At 47.4% G+C, this 27,494-nt stretch overlaps 1 protein-coding gene across 2 annotated transcripts in view; it reads right to left on the reverse strand.

The window, feature by feature from the left end:
- The window catches only part of KLHL20 (kelch like family member 20), a 213,216-nt gene that overhangs the window by 10,809 nt on the left and 174,913 nt on the right, over window positions 1-27,494 (reverse strand). For both annotated transcript variants that reach the window (XM_086955756.1, XM_086955767.1), the window contains one exon: window positions 26,800-26,906. In XM_086955756.1, coding sequence (XP_086811882.1) covers window positions 26,800-26,906 — 107 coding nt within the window. The remainder of the gene's footprint in view (window positions 1-26,799; window positions 26,907-27,494) is intronic.

The raw sequence follows: 27,494 nt of genomic DNA on the forward strand, positions 1-27,494 counted from the left end.
AGAAGCGTCCGTCGTTAGGACTATCTGTGGAACAGGCTCTTGGAACGGTCGTCCCCTGCAAAGGTTTAGTGGATTCCACCAATGCAGAGAGTTGTAAGCACGACCGGTCACCAACACTAGGTCTTTCAGATGGCCATGAGCCTGGTTCCACTGTCAGGCTAAGCATTGTTGAAGGGGACGCCTGTGCAGTCTCGCGTGCGGGACTATGAATATGCAGGATGCCATCATACCGATCAGTTGCATGAACACCTGCGCTGGGAGGGATCGCTGAGGTTTGAACCTCCGAATGAGCAGCTGCATGCTGTTGACCCTGGCAGAGTTCGGCTGCGCTGTGGCCGACTGAGTGTTTAGTGTTACCCCTGGGTACTGTTGCACATGGGCTGGCTGCAGGTGAGACTTCGCGTAGTTGAGTGAGAACCCCAGACTGTGTAGGAGGTGAATGGTCCGCGACATATCGCGGCCGCACTGCTTGGCTGAACTGGCCTGAAGCAGCCAGTCGTCCAGGTAGGGATACACGTGAACCCCTTGCCTGCGAAGGTGCGCTGCCACAGTCGCTAAGCACTTGGTGAAGACCCTGGGAGCAGTAGTGACCCCGAACGGCAGAACCTTGAATTGGTAATGCTGATTGTTGATAGTGAACCTGAGATATTTTTTGTGACTTGGGTGAATAGGAATGTGGAAATATGCATCCTTGAGGTCCAGGGTGGCTAGGAAGTCGCCCTGACGGAGCAGCGGCAGGACCTGTTGTAAGGTTAGCATGTGAAAGTGCTCTGAAAGGATGTATTGGTTGAGGGGTCTGAGGTCTAGAATGGGCCGCAGGGACCCGTCCTTTTTTGGAATCAAGAAGTACAGAGAGTACACCCCTGTACCCTGCTCTTCTACAGGCACGAGTTCTATGGCTCCTTTTTGCAGCATGGAGAGTACTTCTTGCTGCAATAAGTGCGTGTGCTCTGCGGACATAGGACGGTTCCTTGGGGGTATGTTGGGGGGGGGGGGGTGGAGGTCAGTTCTAGACAATAGCCGTACCGGATAAGTTGTCTCACCCACCTGTCTGTTGTAATGTCTTCCCAGAGTGGCAGGAACTGCTGGAGTCTTCCCCCCCGACAGGTGTTAGATGGTCGGGGGGCAGTGACAAGAAGTCACTGTTTGTTGGGAGCGGAGGATCTGGCGTTGTTATTGCCGCGTCCTCTCCCCTTGACGCTGTTCCCACGGTATCCACCCCTGGTGTTTTTCGTGTAGGTAGATTGCGTGTTGCCCTTGGCGTACTGGGAATGCTGTAGAGCCTGTCCTCTTGTGGCTCCCCTGTTACCGGAGCGACGAAAGGAAGTGCCCCGAAATTGCTGGGACTGCAGAGCCCCCATGGATTTCGCCGTCTCAGTGTCTTTTTTCATTTTCTCAAGTGTTGTGTCAACCTCCGGTCCAAACAGGAAGTCCGGGTTAACCGGCTGATTGAGAAGAGTAGTTTGGATGTCGGATTTAAACCCTGAGATGCGCAGCCATGCATGGCGTCGCAGCATCACGCTAGTATTAATTGCCCTTGCCGCTGTGTCTGCTGCGTCCAGTGCGCATTTGATTGACGCATTGGTGACCAATTTCCCCTCTTGTATAACCATTTCTGCACCTTCTCTGTACATATCAGGCATGTGCTGCACTAACTGTTCTAGTGTGTCGTAGTGCGCCCTGTCGTATCTAGCCAACAGGGCCTGTGTATTGGCTATTCTCCAAATGTTAGCGGCTTGCGCTGCCACACGCTTTCCAGACGCTTCAAAGATCTTTGACTCTTTGAGCGGAGGGGGAGCGTCACCACTGGATTGAGAGTTAGCCCTCTTGCGTGCATTAGCCACCACGAGGGAGTCCAAGGGAAGCTGGCCTTTGATATAGGTGTGGTCCACTGGGGCAGGGCTGTATTTCTTGTCGACCCTGGCTTTGGTTGGCTCCTTGAAAATGTCCGTTGCATGCTCGAGGACCCCTTTAAGCATGGGTAGAGTCTTAGTGGAGCGTTCAGATGTGGAGAAGGTGTCAAATAAGAAATCCTCATCCACTGGCTCGGCATGCATGTCGACGTCACATTGTAGTACTGGGAGTCCGGAGCGGTATGAGGGTCATCAGGGTCATCGCCTTGATCCCCTGTCCCTGACCATTGATGCGAGTCATCCTGATCAGTGTCTGTGTGGTAAGAGTAGGCCGTTGGCCATAGTCTGCATTCAAGTCCTCTTCACTCTGTGCTGGAGAATGAGGCATTTGTTGCGAATAGTCCTGAACTGGTTCAAAAATAACAGCAGAGGAAGATGAGACCATCTTCTTTTTGAGGGGAATCCTGTAACCTTCCAAGGGATGTTCAGGCGCGATCTTCCGCTTGTGGACGGTAAGCCTGCCCGTCTCCGAGTCAATAAAGAGTTTAGCCTGGTTGTCATAAGAAGGCTCGTGATACACGACCTGTTCGTGTGTGGACTTGGAGGACACCTTCGACGTCTTGGAAGCCTAGGCGGTTTCAAGGCGTTCGAGATGCTTTGGGCGGGCCGTAGGCGGAAGCCCAAACTTTATTTGTGCTGAGCCCGGAGGTTTCGAGCTTAAAGTGGCTGATTCGGGTCTTTTCGATGCCTGTGTAGGCCGCTCGCTTGACCGCGTCGAATCGAGCTCCCGGCGCGTGGCGCCCCCATCCTTGGGCATCGCCGACACTTTCGGGGAATCCTTGGCCGTGGGTTCAGCGCGTTTTCCAAGCATAGCCTTGAGTCCAGACAGGTTTGGCTCAAGACTTTTTTCGACGGAAGGTCTTTGCTCTTCTCGCCATGTTTGGTCATCAACGTCGGCGCCGACGCCGAGCCCTTCGAGGCGACGTGCTTGCTGGTCGAGGCCTGCTTCGATGACCCAGTCTTGGAGCTGATGGGCATCTTCGACGCCGAAGGATCGTCGACAGCCTTTGTGGGAACGTGCGTCGACGTCGAACCGACCACCATCTTGAGTAGTTTCAGTTTCGATTTCGGCTCCGCCTGTTTCGGTTTCGATTTCATAGAATCCACCGATGGCTCCTTGGAAAGGGTCTTAGCCTGGCTTTGGCGCGGGGCTGTAGACCGTGTGGAAGGATCTTGGCTAAGGCCTTTCGGCGATGCCTCGACCGGAGCCGGAGGGGGTGGAATGTTAGTGATAGGCCCCGTAACTGCGGGCGGGCTCGGCTCTCCACTGGAGTCGTCATCGACGGCCCCAATGGCCTCATCGTCGTCCCCTACCTCGACGACGTCTTGGTCGTGGACGTATTCTTCTGCTTGCTCGTCCACTTCGAAGTTGGAGTCCTGCTCCGACGCCGGTTCCGACATTTCTTCGGGAACGTCTTCCTCTTCTTCTTCCTCATCATGGAAGACTTCCTAGTTTAAGGCATCGAAGATGTTCGCAGGTGCTGGGGCCGACTGCCTCGCCGCGCTTCGAAGTTTAATAGTTTTCTTCGAGCAGGCGAAACATTTTGACTCGTCGTGGTCGGGGGACAAACATGTATTGCACACTGGGTGCACATCTAAGTTGGAGTATTTCGAATTACAAACGGGGCACCGCTTGAACGGGGTCCGTTCCATCGTCGATGTAGTCTGGGCCTGTGTTGTCGAAACAAATTCCGTCTTCCGACGTTGAGTGAAGAACTCGAAAGGGACAGGCACCGAACGATACAATACCGACGCTGTGAAGGCCTTTTGGCCTTAGGAGTAAAAAGAGTACAAGTTTTTGGAACTGGAGTCGAGATAAGGACATCCGAACCCAATGGCGGAAAAAAACAATCTGAGGATGGAGAGGATGCCCATGCGCACTGTAGTCCAGGGGAGGAGCCACCTATCTCGTGATACTTCGAAGACTCTTCCAGGACAACAATGTGCAATCATCCGGACCCAACACTAGGCGGCGATCTATGCACAGATATGAATTCAGAAGCCCACATGCCTCGAACTGAGAATTATTACTGAGATTCCACCCCAAGTGCGGAGACTCCCTCACGACTGCAGGGCCTCCGCCACGAGTGCAGAGGCCCTTTCGGAATCAGGCCCTTTGTTTATTTAACTAACAAGGTAGAGGAAACGAAACTGGTACAGCAAATACACCACGTGGTGTCGAACCGGAGCGCAGAAGGACCCTATGGTGGCGAAAAAACATTCTAAAAAAGGAGCCGATGCCCATACACATCACCAATCATAGGTGGAGTCTCTATACCTTGTGGCTCAAAATACTTCTTTGAAGAAAAACAATGTGCAACGCCTATGACCAACACTTGATAGCAGGAGTATGCAGGGCATGTTTATCTACAGCTACATATGCCATTAACATTATGTTTCAACAGCAATCATTAATCATGACTTGTTTTTTTTTATCTAATGAAAGATGTTGAGCATACAAGACAATATTAATAAAACAGTGCTCCTTTGGTTTCAAGCAAAACAAAATTCTTGAAATGTTGGAGAACAACATCAGAAATAGTTTCTGGTGAATATATATTGTTTCCTTATGCAAATTTGAATTTTCTACATTTTATCAATATAGTAACTGTCAATGTGCTGCAGAATGTATGCATTCAGAGGCGCACAATGTGGTCAGCCCTGGAGCATGATTTGGTCCTGCATTGCTTCATAATTCCAATGCCCTGTTTGTACGGAAAAATGTTTCACTATAAAGTTATAAGAACTTACTGGTCTGAGAGAGGGGGGCAGGGAAGGAAGGAAGGGAGGGAGGCTGGTGGGCCTCCTTGTTGCCAACAGGACCATTAAGTAGATTTGAGAAGACCACGCTGCCACACAAGGCCTTGGAGCATACAACTGTGATACTACAGGAGCCTTTGGAGGAGACAGAACACCGGGACACACATTGTCTGGCTGTACTTGATGCCCAGCTATTCACAAGGAACACAGCCTTGAGCTCTTGGTGCCTGACATCCAAGTTACAAGATGCAGCATTCCGAAGCTCCTTGGCTGACAGGTTGCGTGATTAATTTGAGAATAATGATGAAAAAGCTCCTCCTCCAGCAACCAAATGGAATGCTTTCAAAGTATTAACAGAAGGTCACTGTATTCATGCTGTGGTGTTCAAGGGAAGAACCATACAGAGGTAACTGTGTAAGGTTGATGTAGGAAGCTGGGTCTTTATATGATACATCAAAATGAGATATCTTGTGTAAAGAGTCCAGGGGTTCCCTTATGAGTGAACAAGGGCTTGCTATGGAAATCCAAAGGTGCTCTGCTAGGAGGTAGTATGGTCGAGCAGCCTCAAGTTTTTCACAGAAGAGCATAAGACATCTGAAAATATACACAATAGTCAATAAGTGAGACACACGACTCAAGAAGATGACCCACACAAATGTATAAACATAACCAGTATCTTTATATATGCTTTGGCACCAGAAATAATTTGTTCAGGTAAGTACATTTTGTAACAGAAATATTTTAGAGTTCAAAAAGTCGACACCTTCCGGAGGCTGCAATGTTATCTTATGGGAGGAAAAGTCAATGCGGCATTTAGGTATAGTACAGTGACTTACAGGATCCTTCTCCAAGATTTAAGGTGAGAGGTGGGCAAGGTCCAAGGCGGCAGCAGCAGAACATCACCAGTGGCACTACAGCAGCCGGGTGCAGAGGTTCAAAGCAGCATTGGGTGCCCAATGTTATTCTATGGAGAAGGGTCATGGTAAAAAGAGGATACAGACTTTGAGTGACTGGTGCAGTGGTGTCTTCAGGCGTCGGGTTTCTGCACTCAGATTCCTTCTGGGGGCATTTGAATGCTTGCAGGATGCAGAGAAGCAGGTCCGCTACTTCTCAGGAGGTCTTGGTACCTGGGTGAAATGCTGGCAGGTTTCCCGGGCTTTGGGGATTTAGCAGCTGCAGGACAGTCAACTTTTGGTGCAACTGGTAAAGGCAGGCTGGCAGGGTTAGTGCCAAGTCAGTTTCTGGATCTTCTGTTGCAGGATGCGACTCTTCACGTCTTTCAGGTCGGCAGGATCTGGTGTTCTGGTGCCAGGGGCTGCCTCAAAAACTGAAGTTACAGGCAAATGGGGCTCTGGACAAAGGGGAGTGTTGGCTTCCTCTCCTGTGAAGGGAGCCAGATTTGAATTTCAAAGGCTGCAGCTCTTTGAAGCCTGCTGGCCCAGGAAGGCTAATCAGCAGGTCATCCTGTAGTAGGTGGTGTGACGTCCTCTTCACGGACAGGCTTTTGTTCTGGGTCTCCTAAGACCAAAAGGCTTTCACCCTATGAGGTCAGAACAGCGTCTCAAGTGGCAGGCTGGCAGAAACTAGTCAGAGAGCACACCAGAGGCTGGTAGGTTTTCAGGGGGTACTTCTAGGTGCCCTCTGTGGGCATATATTGGTAAATCCAACACTGGAATAATTATGGGTTTATTAATACGAGATGCTTGATACCAAACATCCCTATTTTCACTGATGCCATTACGTAGCTGGGGAAACCCGTTTACACCAGTTTTCCAGTACATGTTCAAAATGGCTTTCCTGTCCACTTGCACTGGCAGTAATGGAACTGACCGGGGCATATCTGCTCATGCAGGTATGCCATCACATGTAATAATAAGAACCAAGCCTAAGGCCTGTAAGGTCTGCTGCAGGGGTGACTTATAAGTACTACATGCAGAGATAGGGGACCTGGCAAACAGAGGTGTGGCAAGTCATGTTTTCACTTTTGTCTGCAACAAAACACACAGCCTGTAATAGCAGCCAGCCCTGCATGAGTTTGGTGAGGGGTCCCTTAGGGTTGCAATTTGTGCTGCAGCCGTTCAGGGACCCTCAGTCCCTTAGGGTTGCACAATTCGTGCTGTAGCCGTTGGGGGACCCTCTTTAGTACCTTAGGCCCTAGGTACCCAGGGGTACCATTTACTAGGCCTGTACAGAGGGAGCTAAATGCATTACCAATTGGGGGAACAATTGTACAGTTTTGGGAAAGAGATCTGGCACTGGGAACCTGGTTAGCAGGAACATAGTGCACTTCCTCTGGAAATCGTATCATGTACCAGGCAAAAAGTGGGGATGACCATGTCAAAAGGAATACTTTCCAGAGCTGAAGACTCCTGTGTCCAAACAGAAAGACAACCGATAAGCGACAAGACCATTTATGACCCTCTCAGGGTGGCACGAGGTGCAAGCCACCTTGATAGAAAAGTTACAGTGTCTAGACTACACTGCTGACAAGGTTTGAGTTGACACCGACAGAGATAAGATTGGCAGGTGATTAGAGTGGCTTGTCGATCAAGAAATAACACGTAAGTCACTCCAAAGAGCACAGGGGGTTCTCATAGGTTACCAACAAGATATCCATGTGACTTTTTAGGACTTGTCTCGCAGACTTTATAAGGGTACATCATGGGGTATTGATTCAATAGATGGCTTCACAAATAAATTGGCGTTTTTGAAGGCCCCCCTCACTGTCCCCTCCGAGTACAAGGTTGATATAGCTGCCCCTCCCTTACAGTTTAGAACATTAGGGAGGTCATACGGATCTAGCTACTGGCAAGACACCAGGAACCAATTGGTTCTCAGAAGAGCTTCATGAGACAGTGGCGACTGAGGAGTTGCTCCTGCTGTCGCTTAGGGAGACCCTGATAGTCTTGATACCCAAGCCATGGCACGTCACTTCCGTCCCTGCTTCACACAGACCAATAGCTATCTTAAACTCAGACTTTAAAATCCTAAGCAAAATTGTAGCAAGTGATTCCTAAACTGATCCATCCAGATCCACATTATTTTGTGTCTGGGGGGGAGCACATCAGTGACTATAAGGATACTGTAAAGAATCATGGAAGTAGCTCCATCAGCTTGGTCTCCCTCAGCCTGCCTGGGCCATGACTTAGGAATGGAGTTTGATACCCTGGACTGGGAGCACTTTTTCAGAGTGTTTGCCCAGTTCAGCTATGGTTAGTGTACCATACGGTTGATCAGGCTCGTCTGTATGTGCCCACTGACAGAATCTGGCTGGGCAAATAGAACTCTGATCCCTTTGCAATCTTTAGAGGACTTGGGAGGGGTGCCCCCTCTATCAATTGCTCTATGCGCTCGCCACAGAGCGGTTACCCATCAGACAGACTAAAGGGAGGAGCATGCTTCTTCCTGCTGCACACTAATTCTGTTCGAACCTGCCTGACTTGTGGCGGGGTGGAGGTGGAGCTCAATCAAATGGAACAGCCTCTCAATTCGTTACTTGGGAATCAGACTTTACCATACCAACAGGGCCCCTCCTTGATGGGAACCTCACCAAAACAATGTATGCCCTTAGGGTACGGAATAGCTTTTTGAGGGACTCTCCTACTTTAGGCCATGGAGCATATTACCATATCTAAAATGGTTATGCTGCCTCGCCTCCTGTACTATTTCGCTAATCACCCTATCCTCCTCATGTAGACAAGCTACTCAGGGAGCTCATATAGAACAATGATCTGCACAGACATGCACTGCCTAAGCTGTGACTCCTGTCCGGGGAGGGCAGAGGGCATGGGGTCCGGAGTTTTGTGTATTTGGCCATCCAGTTAGTGAATATGATTCTGGCTCTTGGGCCCTCGCTAGCAGAGATTTGCCCAAGCAAGATAGCCCTTGTGCCTCAGGAAGGTACACACAACCAACCCATGGACACCAAACTTCGACAAGGGCAACCCTGTTTAGTATATATGGCAATGAGCTGCACCGTTAGAAGCTAACTTATCACTAAAGACGTCACACCCTATGCCCTAGCCATCCTCCTACTTGGTTTGCCTAATAATCTGGGGTACCTTACAGCTGGTAATCTAACACTGAAGAATGCAGGCATCACAACTTTGGGTGACCTATTTTAGGATTGACAACTCCTTCCTTTTGATTTGCTTGGTGAACAGTTTGGCACACACAGGAGATAGTTCCTAATACAACAAGTCCTGATCCTCACCTTCCAGATCAAATGGTGAGTTTCTGATGTAGAACTCGCAGCTCGCTCTTTGTCCAGACTTTATTCGCAATGAGTAATGGCATGAAGTTAATCAGCTAGTTGTTGTAGGAAGCTGGCTCTGTATATACTGTACCAAAATGAGGTATTGTGTGTACAAAGTCCAGTGGAACCCCAAAGGTAGGTAGAGGTAAAAGTAGATGGAACCTTACTCTATATTTGTGGTAGCGTGGGTGAGCAGTAAGCCATTATTAGAGGCTAGTGTTAAGCATCAAAATTATTATTGCATTATTTTATTTCTAGAACCAAGCGAAGCCTGGTGCAGGTAAGTGAAATAATACTTTGCAAAATCTTATGCAATGTCTTACAGTTGAATGTAGTTTCAAATGCAGTTGGTTGAATTACAGGGAAGTCAATACTTCGAAATAACTTTTCAGTTACTTTACAGATTACTTTGTGTGTGAATCTGTGGGCATGTGTTGGCAGAGTGTAGGACGCAGGCTCTGTATATACTATACCAAAATAAGGTGCAGTGTGCACTGAGTCCAGTGGAACCCCAAAGGTAGGCAGAGGTAAAAGTAAATAGGACCTTACTCTCTATTTGTGGTAGTGTGAGCGAGCAGTAAGGCTTTATCAGAGGGTGGAGTTAAGCATTTGCTGTACACACTCAATCAGCAAATGTCACACACTCAAAGACTGAACTCAAATCAATTTTGTTTGTATAAAAATATTAAGTTATTTTATTTCTAGAACTAAGCCAGGCCTGGCACAGGTAAGGGAAATAAATGCTTTGCAATATATTATGCAGGGTTTACAAGTGAATGCAAGTTAAAATGCAGTTGTTTGAAATCCAGATAAGTCAAGGTATTGAAATTACTGTACAGATTACTTTTTAGATTACTTTTCAGATGACCTTTTCTACTCCGTGTGATATGCCTAGATATCACACTGGGACATTTCCTCGAGAAAAGGTAAGTAAATCAGTTTTTGTACATTTGCTGTTTTTCAGGGTTTCATAAAGATGAACTCCACACTTAGATTTTTCAAGGAAACCAGTCAATGCAATCCTATGGGAGGAAATAAAGTTATAGGTTTGCAGGTAAGTACAAGTGTGTGGGGGTTAGTATTCTGGGGTTAGAACTAGGGTTCCCCCAATGTCAAGGATGCACTCTTGAAACACCCTCAGCTGCACTAGGGCGGCCGAGTGCTGAGCCCAAATGTTATCCAATGGGGGATGGGGGCCTCCGGTTGGTGGCTGCTCACAAGCAGGCCACAAGGTTGTGGGAGCAAAGCTACTGGTGTTAGGCTCAGGGCAAAGGGGGAACTGAGTTAGCACCCAAAGTACACCTGCAGTGTCGGCTGGGAGCAGGGCGCTGTTTTGGCATTGGGTGCCCTGTTTTAAATAGGGATTCTCTGTTTGCCAGAAAGACTGCAGGCTCGGGAACTAAGATCTTCTGGAGGTGACCACCCTTTGGAGAGGTAAGTTAGGATGCCAGGACACAGTCGAGTGGGCCACCCAAGGCCGTGGGACATCAGGTGCATGGTGTGTCTTTATGCATTGGATTTTAATACCAGCTCTGGTCGCGGTCAGGGGGATCCTCCAAAAAGGGACTGCAGGCTTCGCTTGGAGATTCAAGGCAGGTCAGAGATCCCCAGATGTCAGGTCGAGATCGCCGGGGAGACCTCATTGTGGTTTTGGGTCACTCTAACTCGGTCCGTGGGCGTCGGGTGCAGATTCATTGTTTTGGCTGGGGCCAGAGTCTGTGGGTGAGCAAATCCGGTGCTCACGGGAGACAAAGTCTTTGGCTTGGAAGGCAGGGCAGGTCCTTCGGGTTCTTGAGGCTGCAGGACACACCAGGATTTCGCTGGAGCAGGTTCGAGGTGCAGACAGGCCCCTAGGGATGGGGCAAAGTAAGTGGGTGTCCTTCTCTTCTTAGTTTCAGCACAGCTTCTTTGGTCCTTCTTCTCCTTGTCGATTCTTGTCTGAGGAGGCAAGGTTTGGGGTTGTCCCTAAATACTAGATGTAGGGGCATTACAGGTAAGTAAAAGTTGGGACCAATGGGCACCTTCGTTGGGGTGGGTGCACACCCTATTATGCCACCCTCCAGTGGAGGGGGTATAAGCCTCAGATGGCGGGGACAGAGTTGTGCTTCATCTCGCCACCCCACCTGAGGGGTGGGGGTGGGGTTGGCAACGGTGGGCACACCTCCCTTCCTCTTGGTTTTCCTGCCGATTCTCCTGCCCAATGTGTGGGTCAGAACAGGTGGGGGCCAGTTGCTGGAAGCAGCAAAGGCCTGGGGTAGCTCACAAAGGCGGCCAGCCTTTGAAGCTTCCCCTTTGTGGACCCTGCCCATCGACGAGGAGGCTTGGCACCTGGTCCCAGGATGCGCATTGTTTCAGATCCCTGAGAGCAGCAGGCGCTCGACCCAGGGGTCCAAACACATGTCTGGTGGTGGCAGCTGGCGAGTAGCAGGACAGCTAGGTCGCTTTTCAGGGGGCATCTCTAAGATGCCCTACGAGTGCATTTTTCCTTTAATCCCACACTTGCATCAGTGTGGGTTTATTGTGCTGAGAAGTTTGATACCAAACCTCCCAGTTTTCAGTAAAGCCATTATTGTACTGTGGAGTTCGTAATGACAAACTCCCAGCACCATATACTCTTAATGGCATTCCTGCACTTACAATGTCTAAGAATTGACTTAGACACTGTATGGGTATAGGGCTCATGCACCTGTACCCTCACCACTGGTATAGCGCACCCAGCTAGAGGGGTGGCTGACTTAAGCCAGGGCAGTGAGTTGTAGGCATGGCATCTAGGGATGAGTGTGATGGTGAAGCTTCACTTTTATCTGCACGAAACCACGCAGCATGCAATGGCAGTGTGTGTGTGTGTTAAGGTGCAGGGCTTCGAAGGGTGGCACAATAATTGCTGCAGCCCTTAGAGGCCTTCACTGGCCACAGTGCCCTTGGTACCTGTGGTACCATTTACAAGGGACTAACCTGTGGCCAAAGAGTGCCAATTGGGGTTTGTCTTAATGCAGTTTTAGGGCCCTGGGTTCCTGTTTGTCAGGAACCCAGGGTACACTCAGTCAAAGTACATCAGCAGTTTGGCAAAAAGTGAAGGCAACCATGCAAAAAAAAGGGCACTTTCTTAGAGTTGCACAAAGCACTCCAACACTATACACAACCATTGCGCAATAGTCCCTACGTGACACATAGGAGTCTGAAATAGAGGGAGCCCCCATGACATGGACTGGGCCAGAACAATTGCGTATCCGCAATGTCTAATGCAATGCTACATTTAAATGTATATAATATGATATTTTACACAGGGGCTACCTGCCTCCTGCCAAAATCAACAAGTGTGTAGCCACTGCTAATGCCTCCTGCCCTGTGCTGCAGCCTAAAGACAGCTTTCATTATATGCTTGGGACTACCCTACAGGACAAAAGGTGGGCAACATATTTACTGAGAGTGATACAAATTGAAGGAATATGCTATTTACCAGTATGCATCTGTTCTTGGCATGTAGGGCTGCTGACATTCATATCCGTGCATAGATCGCTGCCTAGTGTTGGGTCCGGATGATTGCACATTGTTGTCCTGGAAGAGTCTTCGAAGTATCACAAGATCGGTGGCTCCTCCCCTGGACTACAGTGCGCATGGGCATCCTCTCCATCCTTAGATTGTTTTTCGCCATTGTGGCAGAGATGGAGTATAGTAAAGTAAGAGATGGTCATGCAAAGAGTGAATGCTACAGCTGCGACAGGCACCGGGGAGGCGGGTGGGCGATATGAATGTCAGCAGCCCTACATGCCAAGAACAGATGCATACTGGTAAGTAGCATATTCCGTTCGAGGCATGTGGGCTGCTGAATTCATATCTGTGCATAGAATGTATAGCAGCATCTCCCCTAGCGGTGGTTGCCCGTGCCAGCTGCAGCAGTCTGAAAAAGAGTTTTGAGAACAGCCTGTCCTACAGCAGCTTGCTGTTTGGAATGTACATCTACACAATTGTGTTTTGTAACTGTATTTATGGTTGACTATGTGGCTGCTCTACAAATTTCGTGTAAAGGAATATTTCCTAGGAAAGCCATGGATGCCCCTAGTTTGCGTGTAGAATGCGCCCTAGGGGGAACTGTTAAGGTGTGTTTTGCTTTTAAATAACATATCTGAATGCACTTAACGATCCACCTGGCTATACCTGATTTTGAAATAGGGTTGCCTTTGCGTTGCTGTCAGAAAGCAACAAACAACTGCTTTGTTTTGCGAAATGCCTTAGTTCTATCTATATAGTATAGCAGAGCTCTTTTGACATCTAGAGTATGTAAGGCCCTTTCAGCAACTGTCTGTGGATTTTGAAAGAACACTGGCATTTCTATTGTTTGATTTATATGAAAATGGGATACCACTTTTGGCATGAATTAGGGTTTGTTCTGAGAACTACTCTATTTGCATGTACTTGAATGAATGGTTCTTGAATAGTTAGGGCCTGCAGCTCACTAACTCTTCTAAGTGAAGTAATGGCAATAAGGAAAGCCACCTTCCAAGTAAGAAATTGTAGTTCGCATGAGTGTAGTCGTTCAAAAGGTGGTCCCATAAGTCTGATTAAAACGATCTTTAGATTCCAGACTGGTGAAGGTGGGTGCTTTGGGAGAATTACTCGTTTAAGTTCCTCCATAAATGATTTAATTGCTGGCACTCTAAACAGTGAAAGGTGTTGCCTGTTTTAGAGCTATGCTGCTAACGCAGCTAAATGTATCCTGATAGATGACTAGGCTAAATTGCAACGTTGTAGGTGCAAGAGATAGCAAGGAATATGCTACTTACCAGTATGCATCTGGTCTTGGCATGTAGGGCTGCTGACATTCATATCTGTGCATAGATCGCCGCCTAGTGTTGGGTCTGGATGATTGCACATTGTTGTCCTGGAAGAGTCTTTGAAGTATCACGAGATAGGTGGCTTCTCCCTCGGACTACAGTGCGCATGGGCATCCTCTCCATCCCCAGATTGTTTTTAGCCATTGTGGCATAGATGGAGTATAGTAAAGTAGGAGATGTCCATGCAAGAAAGAATGAATGCTACAGCTGCGACAGGCACCGGGGAAGAGGGTGGGCGATATGAATGTCAGCAGCCCTACATGCCAAGAACAGATGCATACTGGTAAGTAGCATATTCTGTTCGAGGCATGTGGGCTGCTGAATTCATATCTGTGCATAGAATGTATAGCAGTCTCTCCCTTAGCAGTGGCTACCTGTGCCAGCTGCAGCAGTCTGATAAAGAGTTTTTAGAACAGCCTGTCCTACAGCAGCTTGCTGTTTGGAATGTACATCTACACAATAGTGTTTTGTGAAGGTATGTATGGTAGACCATGTGGCTGCTCTACATATTTCCTCTAGAGGAATGTTTCCCAGGAAAGCCATAGATGCCCCTAGTTTGCGTGTAGAATGCGCTCTTGGGGGAACTGTTAAGGTGAGTTTTGCTTTTTGATAACATATTTGAATGCACTTAACGGTCCATCTGGCTAACCCTGATTTCGAAATTGGGTTGACTTTGTGTTGTGGTGAAAAGGCAACAAACAATTGTTTAGTTTTCCTAAAATCCTTAGTTCTGTCAATATAGTAAAGAAGAGCTCTTTTGACATCTAGTGTATGTAGTGCTCTTTCAGGTACTTACTGTGGATTTGGAAAGAACACTGGCAGTTCTATTGTCTGAATGATATGAAAGTGGGATACCACCTGTGGCATAAATTTAGGCTTGGTTCTAAGCACCACCCTATTTGCATGTATTTGGATAAATGGGTCTTGAATAGTTAGGGCTTGCAGCTCGCTAACTCTTCTAAGCGAAGTAATTGCTACCAGAAAAGTTACCTTCCATGTTAGAAATTGTAATTCACATGAATGTAACGGCTCAAATGGTGGTCCCATCAGTCGGGTTAAAACAATGTTTAGGTTCCAGACTTGTGAAGGAGGGTGTTTTGGAGGAATGATTCGTTTGAGTCCCTCCATGAATGCTTTAATTGCTGGCACTCGAAACAGCGAAAGATGCGGTCTGTTTTGAAGATAAGCTGCTATGGCAGCTAAGTGTATTCGTATAGATGAATAAGCTAAATTGGAACGATGTGAGTGCAAAAGATAGCAAATGATGTTTTGTGTAGAAGCATCTAATGGGTTTATGTCATTATTATTACAATAAATGACAAAATGCTTCCACTTTGACGCGTAACATGCTCTGGTAGCAGGTTTTCTTGCCTCTCTGATAATATTCATCCAGTCTGGAGGTAAGTTTAGGTACCCAAACTCTAGGACTTCAGGAGCCAGATCGCAAGGTTCAACTGTTGCGGATCTGGGTGCTGTATGTCTCCATGGCTCTGCGTTAGAAGATCGGGTGTTAGATGCAGTCTTTGATGAGGCACCACAGAGAGTTCTAGAAATGTTGTGTACCACGGTTGCCTCGCCCATGTTGGAGCAACCAGGATTAGTGTCATTGGATGCTGGCGTAGTTTGCGTGCCACCAGCGGTATTAGTGGTGCTGGGGGAAAAGCGTACGCAAATCTGCCTGACCAGTTCATCCATATCGCATTGCCCTGCGGATGTGGGAACCTGGCAGCAAAGCACTGGCATTTTGCGTTTTCCTTTGAGGCGAACAGGTCTATGTCTGGTTGTCCCCATTGTTGGAAGTATGGTTGTAGCACTTTGGGATGAATCTCCCACTCGTGCATTTGATGGCTGTGTCTGCTGAGCAGATCCGCTATTTATTGTCCTTGCCTGGGAGGTGTTCCGCCATGAGAAAAATGTTTCTTTGAATGACCCACTTCCACATGCTTTTAGCTAGGTGTGATAGTTGTGGAGAGTGTGTTCCTCCCTGCTTCTGTATGTAATACATTGCTGTAATGTTGTCCGTCCGGATCAACACGGTCTTGTTGCACAAATGTATTTTGAATGCTTTCAGTGCCAGAAAAACTGCCATCAGTTCTAGTAAGTTGATGTGCATTTTCTTTTGTTGTGTTGTCCATAGGCCTTGCACTGTGTACTGAAGGACATGGGCTCCCCATCCTAACAGGGATGCGTCCGCTGTCATGACTATCTGTGGTACAGGCTCTTGGAACAGTCTACCTTTGCAAAGGTTTTGTGGATTCCACCAATGCAGAGAGTTGTATGCACGACTGGTGACCAACACTAGGTCTTTCAATTGTCCATGAGCCTGGTTCCACTGTTGTGCTAGACACTGTTGGAGCGGACGCATGTGCAGTCGTGGGTGAGGGACTATAAATATGCACAAAGCCATCATGCCTATGAGTTGCATAAACACTCGGGCAGAGAGCTAGTGTTGTGGCTTGAACTTTTGGATGAGCAGTTGCATACTGTTGATCCTTGCTGTACTTGGGTATGCTTTTGCTGCTAGAGTATCTACTGTTGCTCCCAGGTACTGTTGTACATGGGACGGCTGTAGGTGAGATTTTGGGTAGTTCAGCGAGAAGTCTAGACTGTGTTGGAGATGAATGGTGCGAGACATGTGGCTGGCACATTGCTGGGCTGACTTTGCTTGTATTAGCCAGTAGTCCAGGTACGGGTAGACATGCATATGCTGTCTTCTTAGATGTGCAGCTACTGTTGCTAGGCATTTGGTGAACACCCGTGGGGCTGTTGTCACACCAAAAGGAAGGACTTTGAATTGGTAGTGTTGACCTTGTATTGTGAATCAGAGATACTTCCTGTGAGCAGGGTGTATTGGTATATGGAAGTATGCATCTTTGAGGTCTAAAGTTGCGAGGAAGTCTCCTTGCTGCAGCAGTGGTAAGACTTGTTGTAGAGTGAGCATATGGAAATGCTCTGATAGAATGTATTGATTTAGGGGCCTGAGGTCCAATATTGGTCTGAGAGACCCGTCATTTTTGGGGATTAGGAAGTATAGCGAGTATACCCCTGTACCCTGATGTTTTAGCGGTACTGGTTCTATGGCCCCTTTTTGCAGCATACTGATAGCCTCTTGCTGCAATAGGTTGAGGTGTTCTGTGGACCTAGGACGGTGTACGGGTGGTATGTCGGGGGGTGTGGAGATGAGCGCTAGGCAGTAGCCATTTTGGATAATTTGTAATACCCACCTGTCTGTGGTGATGTTTTGACAGACAGGTAGGAACTGCTGTAGACGTCCCCCGACCGGTGTTATGTGGTCTGGGGGTAGCGACAAGAAGTCACTGCTTGGTGTTGATAGAGGATTTGGTGGTATTACCTCCTCTTCCTCTGCCCTTGTTGCTATTGCCTCGGTATCCACCTCCATTGTTGTTTTTGTTGTAGGTGGTTTGCGTGTTTCCTTTGTAGTTTGAGCTCTGCTGTGATAAGCTACCTCTTGCAGCTCCTCTGTAATAGAAGCGACGAAAAGAGCTCCTATGTTGTTGGGACTGCAGGGCTCCCATCGACTTAGCAGTCTCAGTATCTTTCTTCATTTTGTCCAGAATGTTGTCAACAGCTGGACCAAATAAGAAATCTGGATTCACTGGCTGATTTAATATAGTGGACTGAACTTCATTTTTGAAACCTGAGATGCGAAGCCATGCATGTCTTCTTAGCATAACACTGGTGTTAATTGACCTGGCAGCTGTGTCTGCAACGTCTAAGGCACATTTAATGGAGGCATTGGTTATTAACTTTCCCTCCTGTACTAGTTCCTCAGTTTGTTCCTTGAAAGGTTCTGGCAAATGCTGGAGGAGTGTTTCTAAGGTGTCATAATGTGCACTGTCGTACCTAGCTAGCAGGGCTTGCGTATTTGCAATACACCATGTGTTTGCTGCTTGTGCAGCTACCCTTTTGCCTGAAGCCTCAATAATTTTTGACTCTGTCTGGAGGAGGAGCTTCTGATGTTTAAGAGTTTGCACGTTTACGTGCATTGGATACAACCAATGAATCTAGAGGCAGTTGCCCCTTAATATATGTGGGGTCTAATGGTGCTGGCCTGTATTTCCTCTCTATTCTGGGGTTATTTACCCTTGCCCTAGTTGTTACCTTAAAAATGTCTCCTGCATGTTTAAGTACCCCTTTCAACATAGGTAATGTTTTTACAGACCTTTCTAATTTTGCAAAAGTGTCAAAAGGAAATCCTCCTCAATGGGGTCTGCATGCATTTCTACATTGTGATGGAGGGCTGCTCTATCTATCAGTGCGTTAAATGCAGACGTATCCTCTGTAGAGGAAGGCTTAGCAGGGCATGCAGGTGTATCTGGAATGGGTGTAGAGCTATAAGGGTCCACTGATTCCCCCCATGGTTGTGGCAGGGTGTCTGGGCCAGAGTTCACCTGGTAAATGTACTCCTCATTATTTTCATCAACCACCTCTTCGTCTGAGTGTGTGGGTAAATATGTGTATGGATTAGGCATAGCTGGATGGATAGGCTCAAATAGAATAGGGGAAGTAGCACAGTCCCCTTTTTTTTAAGTGGGATAGTATAGGAGTCTTTACTGGATACTGGTCTGACTTTCCTTTTGTAGAGAGTAACTTTGCCAGTATTAGGGTCAATATAGAGTTTTGACTGTTCTTCTGCTGAGGGGTCTGGGTATAAGATCTCCTCTTCAGCAGTTCTTGACTTTTGCACCAACGCCTTTGTTTTGAACTGTTTCGGTCCGACACTGCTTTTTGGGTCGACCAGTTTTGACGTTACAAGAGTCTTTGGCGTTTTGTCAAGGGGAGTTGGAAGTCCAAATTTATTCGGTCCGAGTGCCTTCGGTATTCCAACCGTGTTTTTTTGGCTGTGTTTGTGTCTTCGGAGCCGATGTTTTGATCGGTTCGACGTTTGTAGTCGGCTCGATCGTCCCCTGTTGAACTTGAGGCGTCTTCGAAAGCTGTTTCGGAACGATGCCTTGAGTTTTCGGCTCGATGCCCCTCTTTGGATCGATTGGCTTCGGCTCGATAGCCTTCGACTGAACCACTTTTGGCTTGTCGACTTTCTTTCGGTTCAACAACCCTTTTGGGATCGAGGCCTTCTTGAAGAACCTTTTTTTGTTTTATTGGCGGTCGGAGCAGATTTTATCGGGGCGACGGCCTTCGGTTTCGGAGTTTGTATAGGTACGCTGGCTTTCGGCTCGGCGACCTTTCTGTTCGACTCCGATGGGTCTATGTCGTTCGGTCCGAAGACTATATTGTCCATCAGATTCGGTTCCACTGTTTTTGGTTTCGATACCACCAGTTTTTGATACTGTTTATGAGATGGCTCTTTTCGAATATTCTTAGCCGAGCTGGAGTGCGGGGCTATAGAATCGGTATCGAGATCTTGGCTAAGGCCTTCCGGCAATGCCGCAACCTGAGCCTATGGGACCGACGTAATGTCTTTGTGGGGCGGTGTACCCACGGTTCGCCCAGCTTCGTCACTGGAGTCGTCCTCGAAGGCTCCAATTCCTTGATCGTCGTCTCCTACCTTGACGATGTCTTCTTCGTCGTCGACGTAGTAATTGGATTCTTGCTCGGAGTCTTGATCGGACTGTCCCTCCAACTCTTCGGCTTCGACAAGTTCTTCCTCGTCTTCGAAGATATTTTCGGGCTCCGGCGCTGATTGCATTATTAATAGCGGCCCTTCGATTCCGGATAGTCTTTTTGGATCGAAACTGGGCACAGGCTAGGCAGTCGTCTTCGTTATGATCTGGGGATAGGCATCTGTTACATACAGAGTGTTTGTCTGTATGTGGGAATTTAGCGTTACATTGAGGGCATCTTTTGAAAGGAGTCCGTTCCATCGACGACCAGTCCATGTGGCGTCAAGAAGGCCCCGCGGCCCGATTCGACGTCCGAAGCAGGATAACTTTAAATAAAGTTTGTTTGCACCGATCGAAACAATACCGACGAACTCTAAGGCCTTTTGGCCTTTTAGAATAACTGTTTTCGATTCCGAATTTCGAGTAAAGGAAAGTCCATCCGAACCCAATGGCGGAAAAAATCAATCTGGGGATGGAGACGATGCCCATGCGCACTGTAGTCCGAGGGAGGAGCCACCTATCTCGTGATACTTCAAAGACTCTTCCAGGATAACAATGTGCAATCATCCGGACCAAACACTAGGCGGCGATCTATGCACAGATATGAATTCAGCAGCCCACATGCCTCAAACATGATGTTCTGTGTAGAAGCATCTAATGGGTTTATATCGTTGTTACTGCAGTAAATGACGAAACGTTTCCCCTTTGATGCATAACATGCCCTGGTAGTGGTTTTTTTGCCTCCTTGATAATATTCATGCAGTCTGGAGGCAAGTTCAGGTATCCAAACTCTAGGACTTCAGGAGCCAGATCGCCAGGTTCAGCTGTTGCGGATCTGGGTGTTGGATTTCTCCATGGCTCGGAGTTAGAAGATTGGGTGTGAGTCGCAGTGTTTGATGAGGCACCACTGACAGTTCTAGAAGGTTGTGTACCATGGTTGCCTCGCCCATGTGGGAGCAACTAGGATTAGCGTCAGTGAATGTTGGCGCATTTTGCGTGCCACTAGCGGTATTAATGGAGCTGGGGGAAAAGCGTACGCAAATTTGCCTGACCAGTTCATCCATATTGCATTTCCCTGCGACTGCGGATGTGGGAACCTGGCGGGAAAGTATTGGCATTTTGCGTTTTCGCTTGTGGCAAACAGATCTATCTCCGCTTGTCCCTACTGCCGGAAGAATGGTTGGAGCACATTGGGGTGAATCTCCCATTCGTGCATTTGTTGACTGTGCCTGCTGAGCAGGTCGGCTATTTGATTGTTCTTGCCTGGGTGGTGTTCTGCCATGAGAAACATGTCCTTTGAAGGGCCCATTTCCACACACTTTGAGCTAGATGCGATAGTTGTGGGGAATGTGTTCCTCCCTGTTTTTGAATATAATACATAGCGGTCATGTTGTTCGTCCGGATCAACACAGTCTTGTTGATGCCCATGCAGTATCACTTGAGACCATCCACACCTGCATGTTGGAAATGGCAACTTGGCTAAAATGTAACTCGTTACAATTTAACAGCAGTAAAACTGAGATAATGCAATGCAAAGTGGGAAGAATCACCAGAAACATGCCTGTTGACTTCTGGCCCCTAGCCTCAGATGGACCATTGATACCAGTAAAAACGGTGCGGAATCTGGGGGTCAGCTTTAATGACAAATTAAATCTGGAGACCAACGTCAACAAACAGATGAGCAGTTGCTTCACCTTAATGCGGGGCCTCCGAAAGCTGCTGCCTCTCCTTCCAGCACAGACTAGAGCAACCGTGGTGAGGAGCACTATCCTTAGCCGCCTGGATTACTGTAACGCTCTGTTACTGGAATCCCCTGCGTATTTGATCTCCAGACTCCAGAGCATCCAGGCAGCAGCGGCGAAAATGGCACTCCTTCGAGGACGACGAGCCTCCACCACTCTAGCACTGGCCGAGTTACACTGGCTGCTGGTGCATCAGAGGATCCTCTTTAAATCTCTATGCACTGTCTTCAAGGCAGTACATGGTCTGGGTCCAAAACCCCTCCAAAACAAATTCATATGGTATGAGCCTACACGAACCCTCCGCTCCTCCTCCTCTAACCTCATTAGCATACCTAGGATCAGGAAAGCTACTCACTGTGGCAGAGCCTTCAGCATTGCGGCAGCCCATCTCTGGAATAGCCTTCCTATTGAAATTAGAAAAACAGGTGAACTGATGCCTTTCCGCAAAAAGGTAAAGACCTGGCTCCTCCCTAAGGCCTAACTGCCCCAAGAGTATTTTGTTCACTCCCCCCATCCTGCCCCTTGATGCTTAGTCGCACTTTTTCACAGCGCCAGGATGCCCGTAGGGTTGCAGCGCGCTCTAGAAATGACATAAATAAATAAATAAATAAATTGCATAAGTGTTTTTTGAACGCTTTCAGTGCTAGAAAGACCGCCATCAACTCTAGTAGGTTGATGTGCATCTTCTTCTGTTGTGAAGTCCATAGACCCTGGATTGTGTAATACAGGACATGGGCTCCCCAGCCTATCAGGGATGCGTCCGCCGTTATCACTATTTGTGGGACAGGCTCCTGGAACAGTCGTCCTTTGCAAAGGTTTTGTGGATTCCACCAATACAGAGAGTTGTATGCCCGACTGGTCACCAAAACTAGGTCTTTTAATTGTCCCTGAGCCTGGTTCAACTGCCTTGCTAGGCACTCTAGTAGCAGACACATGTGTAGTCTGGCATGAGGGACTATGATTATGCACGAGGCCATCATGCCTATTAGTTGCATGAACACTCGAGCTGGCAATGAGTGTTGTGGCTTGAACCTTTGGATTAACGTTTGCATTCCGTTGATCCGTGCTGTGTTTGGATATGCCTTTGCTGCTAGTGTATCTATTGTAGCTCCCAGGTACTGTTGTACTTTGGAGGATTGTAGGTGTGACTTTGGGTAGTTCAGCAAGAAACCTAGACTGTGCAGGAGATGAATGGTCTTTGACATGTGGCTGGCACATTGCTGGGCCGATGGCGCTTCTATTAGCCAATCGTCCAGATATGGTCCACATGAATGTGTTGTCTCCTGAGGTGTGCCGCCACTGTTGCTAGGCATTTTGTGAACACTCGTGGAGCTGTTGTTACGCCGAATGGTAGGACTTTGAACTGGTAGTGTTGTCCTTGAATTGTAAACCCGAGATACTTTCTGTGAGCAGGGTGTATTGGTATATGAAAGTATGCATCTTTGAGGTCTAGAGTTGCTAGGTAGTCTCCCTGCCACAGCAGTGGTAAGACTTGTTGCAGAGTGAGCATGTGAAAATGCTCTGATAAAAAGTACTGGTTGAGGGTAAAATGTACTGGTTGAGGGGCCTGAGGTCCAATATTGGTCTGAGAGACTGTCCGTTTTGGGAATGAGGAAGTATTGTGAGTATACTCCTGTTCCTTGATGTTTTAATGGGACTGGTTCTATGGCCCCCTTTTGCAGCATACTGATGACCTCTTGCTGCAATAATGTTATATGTTCTTTTGACATTGGACGGTGTACTGGTGGTATGTTGGGTGGTGTGGATGGGAGTTCTAGGCAATAGCCATGATGGATAATTTGCCTGACCCACTTGTCTGTAGTGATGTTTAGCCAGACTGGTAGGAACTGTTTATGGTCTGGGGGTAGTGCCTACAAGTCACTGTTTGGTATTAGTGGAGGATCTATTGGCATTGCCTCCACGCCCTCTGCCATTGTTATTATTTCCTCTGTATCCACCACGATTTGTGTTTTTATTGTATGTGGATTGCGTATTACTTTTGTATGTGGAGGATTGCTGCGATGTATTACCTTGCGCTCCTCCTCTGTAGTTGGAGCGGCGAAAGGAGCCTCTGTGCTGTTGTGACTGAAGAGCCCCCATTGACATTGCAGTATCTGTGTCCTTTTTCATTTTGTCCAGAATTGAGTCAACTGCTGGACCAAATAAAAAATCTGGATTGATTGGCTGGTTAAGAATTGTGTTTTGGACCTCACTCTTAAATCCAGATATGCGAAGCCATGCGTGTCTCCTAAGCAGTACGCTTGTGTTAATAGATCTGGCAGCTGTGTCTACCGCGTCTAGAGCACACTTAATGGAGGCATTAGTAATGAACTTTCCCTCCTGTACAAGTTAATCGGCCTGCTGTTTAAAAGGCTCAGGTAAGTGTTGGAGAAGTGGTTCTACGCTGTCATAGTGCGCTCTGTCGTATCTAGCCAACAAGACTCGAGTATTGGAAATTCTCCATGAGTTTGCTGCTTGAGCAGCTACTCTCTTGCCTGATGCTTCTAAAATCTTTGACTCCTTTTCAGGAGGAGGAGCCTCTCCAGTAGTTTGAGAATTAGCACGCTTACGTGTGTTGGAGACTACCAATGAGTCTAGTGGCAGTTGTCCCCTGATGTAAGTAGGGACTAATGGTGCGGCCCTATACTTTTTTTCAATTCTAGGGTTGATGACACGTGCCCTAGCAGTGTCTTTGAATATGTCATTTGCGTGCTTTAGGACCCCTTTTAACATGGGAAGTGTTTTGACATTTTTCTGACGTTGCAAGCGTATCACACAGAAAGTCTTCCTCTATAGGATCTGCATGCATTTCTACATTATGGTAGAGCGCTGCTATATCTATTAATGAGTTGAATGCCACCGTGTCTTCTGTAGGTGATGGTCTAGCCGGGTATGCAGGTGTGTCTGTAATGGGTTGAGCCTCATCAGGGTCTGGGTCATCCTCCCATGGTTGAGAGTTGGGGTCTACATCTGGGTTTTGTGGATATTCAAAATAAGTATCTGTGTCCTGATCTACATCTGGCTCGTAGTCAGAGCGTGTAGGTGAGTGTGGTGCATATGGAGTAGTAGGCATAGCTGGAGAGATCGGCTCCAAAAGAAAAGGAGAGGTTGCACAGTCTCTTTTCTTTTTGAGTGGAATTGTAGAAAAGTCTTCCACAGGCGCTGGTCTTTTCTTCCTTTTGTAAACAGTCACTTTCCTGGTATTTGGGTCAATATATAGTTTAGACTGATCTTCTGTAGAGGGGTCTGGATGGATGATCTCCTCTTCCACAGTCTTTTGCCTTGGCGCCGATGTTTTCGGTTTGACCTTTGTCAGTTCGATGCCTTTTTTTGGTTCGACCGGTTTCAGTGCCTGGATCAGCTTTTGAGGCTTTATGGGCAGTGTCTGTCTGATAGGTTTTGTCGGTGCGACGGACTTCACAGGTTGCACCACTTTTTTTGGGCCAATTGGTTTTGTTAGTTCGATAACCTTTATCGGGTGTTTTGGCTTGTTCGGCTGTAGAGGTGTCCTCTGAGCCTGTGGCTTCGCCTCGATGCCCTTCTTCGGATCGATGGGCTTCGGCTCGACCGCTCTTGGTTGGTCTACTTTTGGTTTCGCTTTCGGTTCGACTACCGTCTTGGGCGTAGTCCTTTTGGCTTCGTAGACAATCTTTTGTCCCTTTTCGGCCGTCGAACTGGATTTGTTCGAGTCGACGGGCCTTGGCTTCGAAGGTTTATATGGAACGCTGGCCTTCGGCTCGGCGCCCTTTGTGTTTATCACCTTCGGTTCAACGACGTTCGGTTCGAAGACTGTTGTGTCAATGACTTTCGGTTTCGGTAGAACCGCTTTTGGATTACGTGTCTCAGAAGGCTCTTTTTGTATATTCTTAGCCGGGCTGTATTGAGGGGCTATAGAATCAGTGTTTAGATCTTGGCTAAGGCCTGTTGGCAATGCCTCGACCTGAGTATCTGATAATGGCGTAGTGTCTGTGTGGGGCGGTGTACTCGCGCCCCTCGTTGTCATCGGAGTCGTCTTCGACCGCTACGATGTCTTGGTCGTCTTCTTCGACCTCGATGATTTGTTCCTCCTCGTCAATATAATATTCAGAGTTGTGCTCGGAGTCTTGATCCTCTTCTTGATCAGAGTCTTCAACGTCACCTAGTTCTTCCTCATCGTCGAAGATATTCTCGGGCTCCGGTGCCGACCTCCTCATCTCTTGCCTTGCCGCCCGCTGATTCCGGATCGTCTTCTTGGACCGGAACTGCGCACAAGCAAGGCAATCGCCTTCATTATGATCTGGCGATAAACATTTGTTGCACACAGGATGCTTATCTGTGTGCGGAAACTGAGTTGCACTGTGGGCAATATTTGAATGGACTTCGTTCCATCGGCCGTCAGTCCACGTGGCGTCGAGAAGGCCAAATGGCCCGATTCGACGACCGGAGTGCAAGTAGATTGTGAAGAAAACTTTTCGGTACCGATCGAAAACAATACCGACGAATCCTAAGGCCTTTTGGCCTTTTAGATACGTTTATTTCGACTCCGAACTCTGAGTACAGGAAAATGCATCCGAACCCAATGGCGGAAAAAAAATATCGAAGGATGGAGAGGTTGCCCATGCGCACTGTAGTCCAGGGGAGAAGCCACCTATCTCGTGATACTTTGAAGACTCTTCCAGGACAACAATGTGCAATCATCCGGACCCAACACTAGGCGGCAATCTATGCACAGATATGAATTCAGCAGCCCACATGCCTCGAACCTACAGGTTCTCCCCCACATCTCCCTCGAAGAGTAAGCTTCAACTCCTAAAAGTGAAACTTGACAAATAAATGAGCTTAAAGTGGTGCCTATTCCTGTAATTCCAAGGACAACAATAATGCCCACAAAACAGAACTAGCTTAAGAGTGCTTACATTTTTATGTGCCAAACTGCCAGCTACCCCTAGCAGAGCTCATTTACCTCCACTGCCTACAGTGAGCTGTGCTTCAGGCTTCATTGTAGCACATATTGTATCTAGTACAATGCCAACTGGTCGCGTTTTAAACCCATTTCCCATTTGCTCACTCTTTTCTATGCTGGGATTCGGAAGGTGCTTGGCTGATTTCTGGACACTTTCCTGGACCAGGTCCTGAAGCATTTTACATACTTTATTTCAGGATTGATGGCTGTTTATTTTGGTGCATGTGCTAAGCTATTTAGAGTATCATTCCTAACCTCCGTCAGAGTAGGGGTTTCCTGTTTCTTTCTGAGGCTTTCCTATAGTTTACCTCTTGATTGTAGAATTTCACTTCAAACACTGTAAAAGTTTCCCTACCAATCTGCTAACTGACAATAGTTACAGCTCGAGTGTTCTCTTGCAAGACTATCCAGTTCAACTACTAGACTCTTTACATGTATTTACAGGTCCCATTTCTGTAGAGAATCTACTGTACTTCGCATGGTGTTTATGATTTGAAATCTATTATCTGAATAATGCTATTTTTGCTCTTAAATAGTACTTCTATTTCCTGTAATATTGCTAGTATTTATCTGTGGCAGGTATTCTTCCATGCCTCCAAGACAAGTATTCCCTGCAGGCATTCAAAATGCCTTACATAACTTTCCAGTTTGAGCCACTAGTATCTGAAAAAGGCATTGTACACCTGCTTTCACCACCTGTAGATGATATCAAATTCGACAGTAGCCAAATCAATTGATGAAGTATGAGGAAATTAAATTGTAAACCCAACCTCCATGTGTTTGCGTCTGGATCAAAAACTTCTATGGTCTTCAAGTAAGTAGTTCCATCAAATCCACCAACTGCCATTAGCTGTCCATTCACAACTGCAAGCCCGACCTGCAGAACATAAACAAAATGGATCTTAGATTTTGGCAGTAGACCTACTACAATAACTAGAAGGCATACAAAAAGTAGAAGACATTCAAGGGAGCATCAAACTAAGAAGCCTCACTAGATTGGGAAACCAAGAACAAGCAATCCAACGAGTGGCACCAGTAAGAGGAGAAAGTAACTTATGCACATGGATCAAACAGGAGCTTGCTCTCTTTCCATTCATTCCTAGGGACAGCCTGAGCCCATGTTGGATTCGTATCCTTGGAACTCGTGTGTCATGCTCTGATCACCTGCCTGCTGGCACCTCTGCAAGATGGTTGGAGATCGGTGGAGTGGTGTGTTATTTGCTGAAACTGTACCTAAAGGCTGAAATCTTAACCTCCACTCTGTAAAAACCAAGTTTGCAGCTTCTTCCTTCATCCCGCACTTCCAGCAATCTCAATGTGGTGCACTTCTTTTAGAACAGCTCCAATGGTGAGGGTCCTGGCGTGGGAGCAGTACCGGACTTCAAGGTAATGAGGAACTGCCAGGCCAGCTTGACTGGAGCAGCAGAAGTTACATTATGGTATGCAAACGTGGGAAGGGCCGGAG

The sequence above is a fragment of the Lissotriton vulgaris genome, chromosome 1_1, assembly GCF_964263255.1.
Source record: "Lissotriton vulgaris chromosome 1_1, aLisVul1.2, whole genome shotgun sequence".
NCBI lineage: Eukaryota > Metazoa > Chordata > Amphibia > Caudata > Salamandridae > Lissotriton > Lissotriton vulgaris.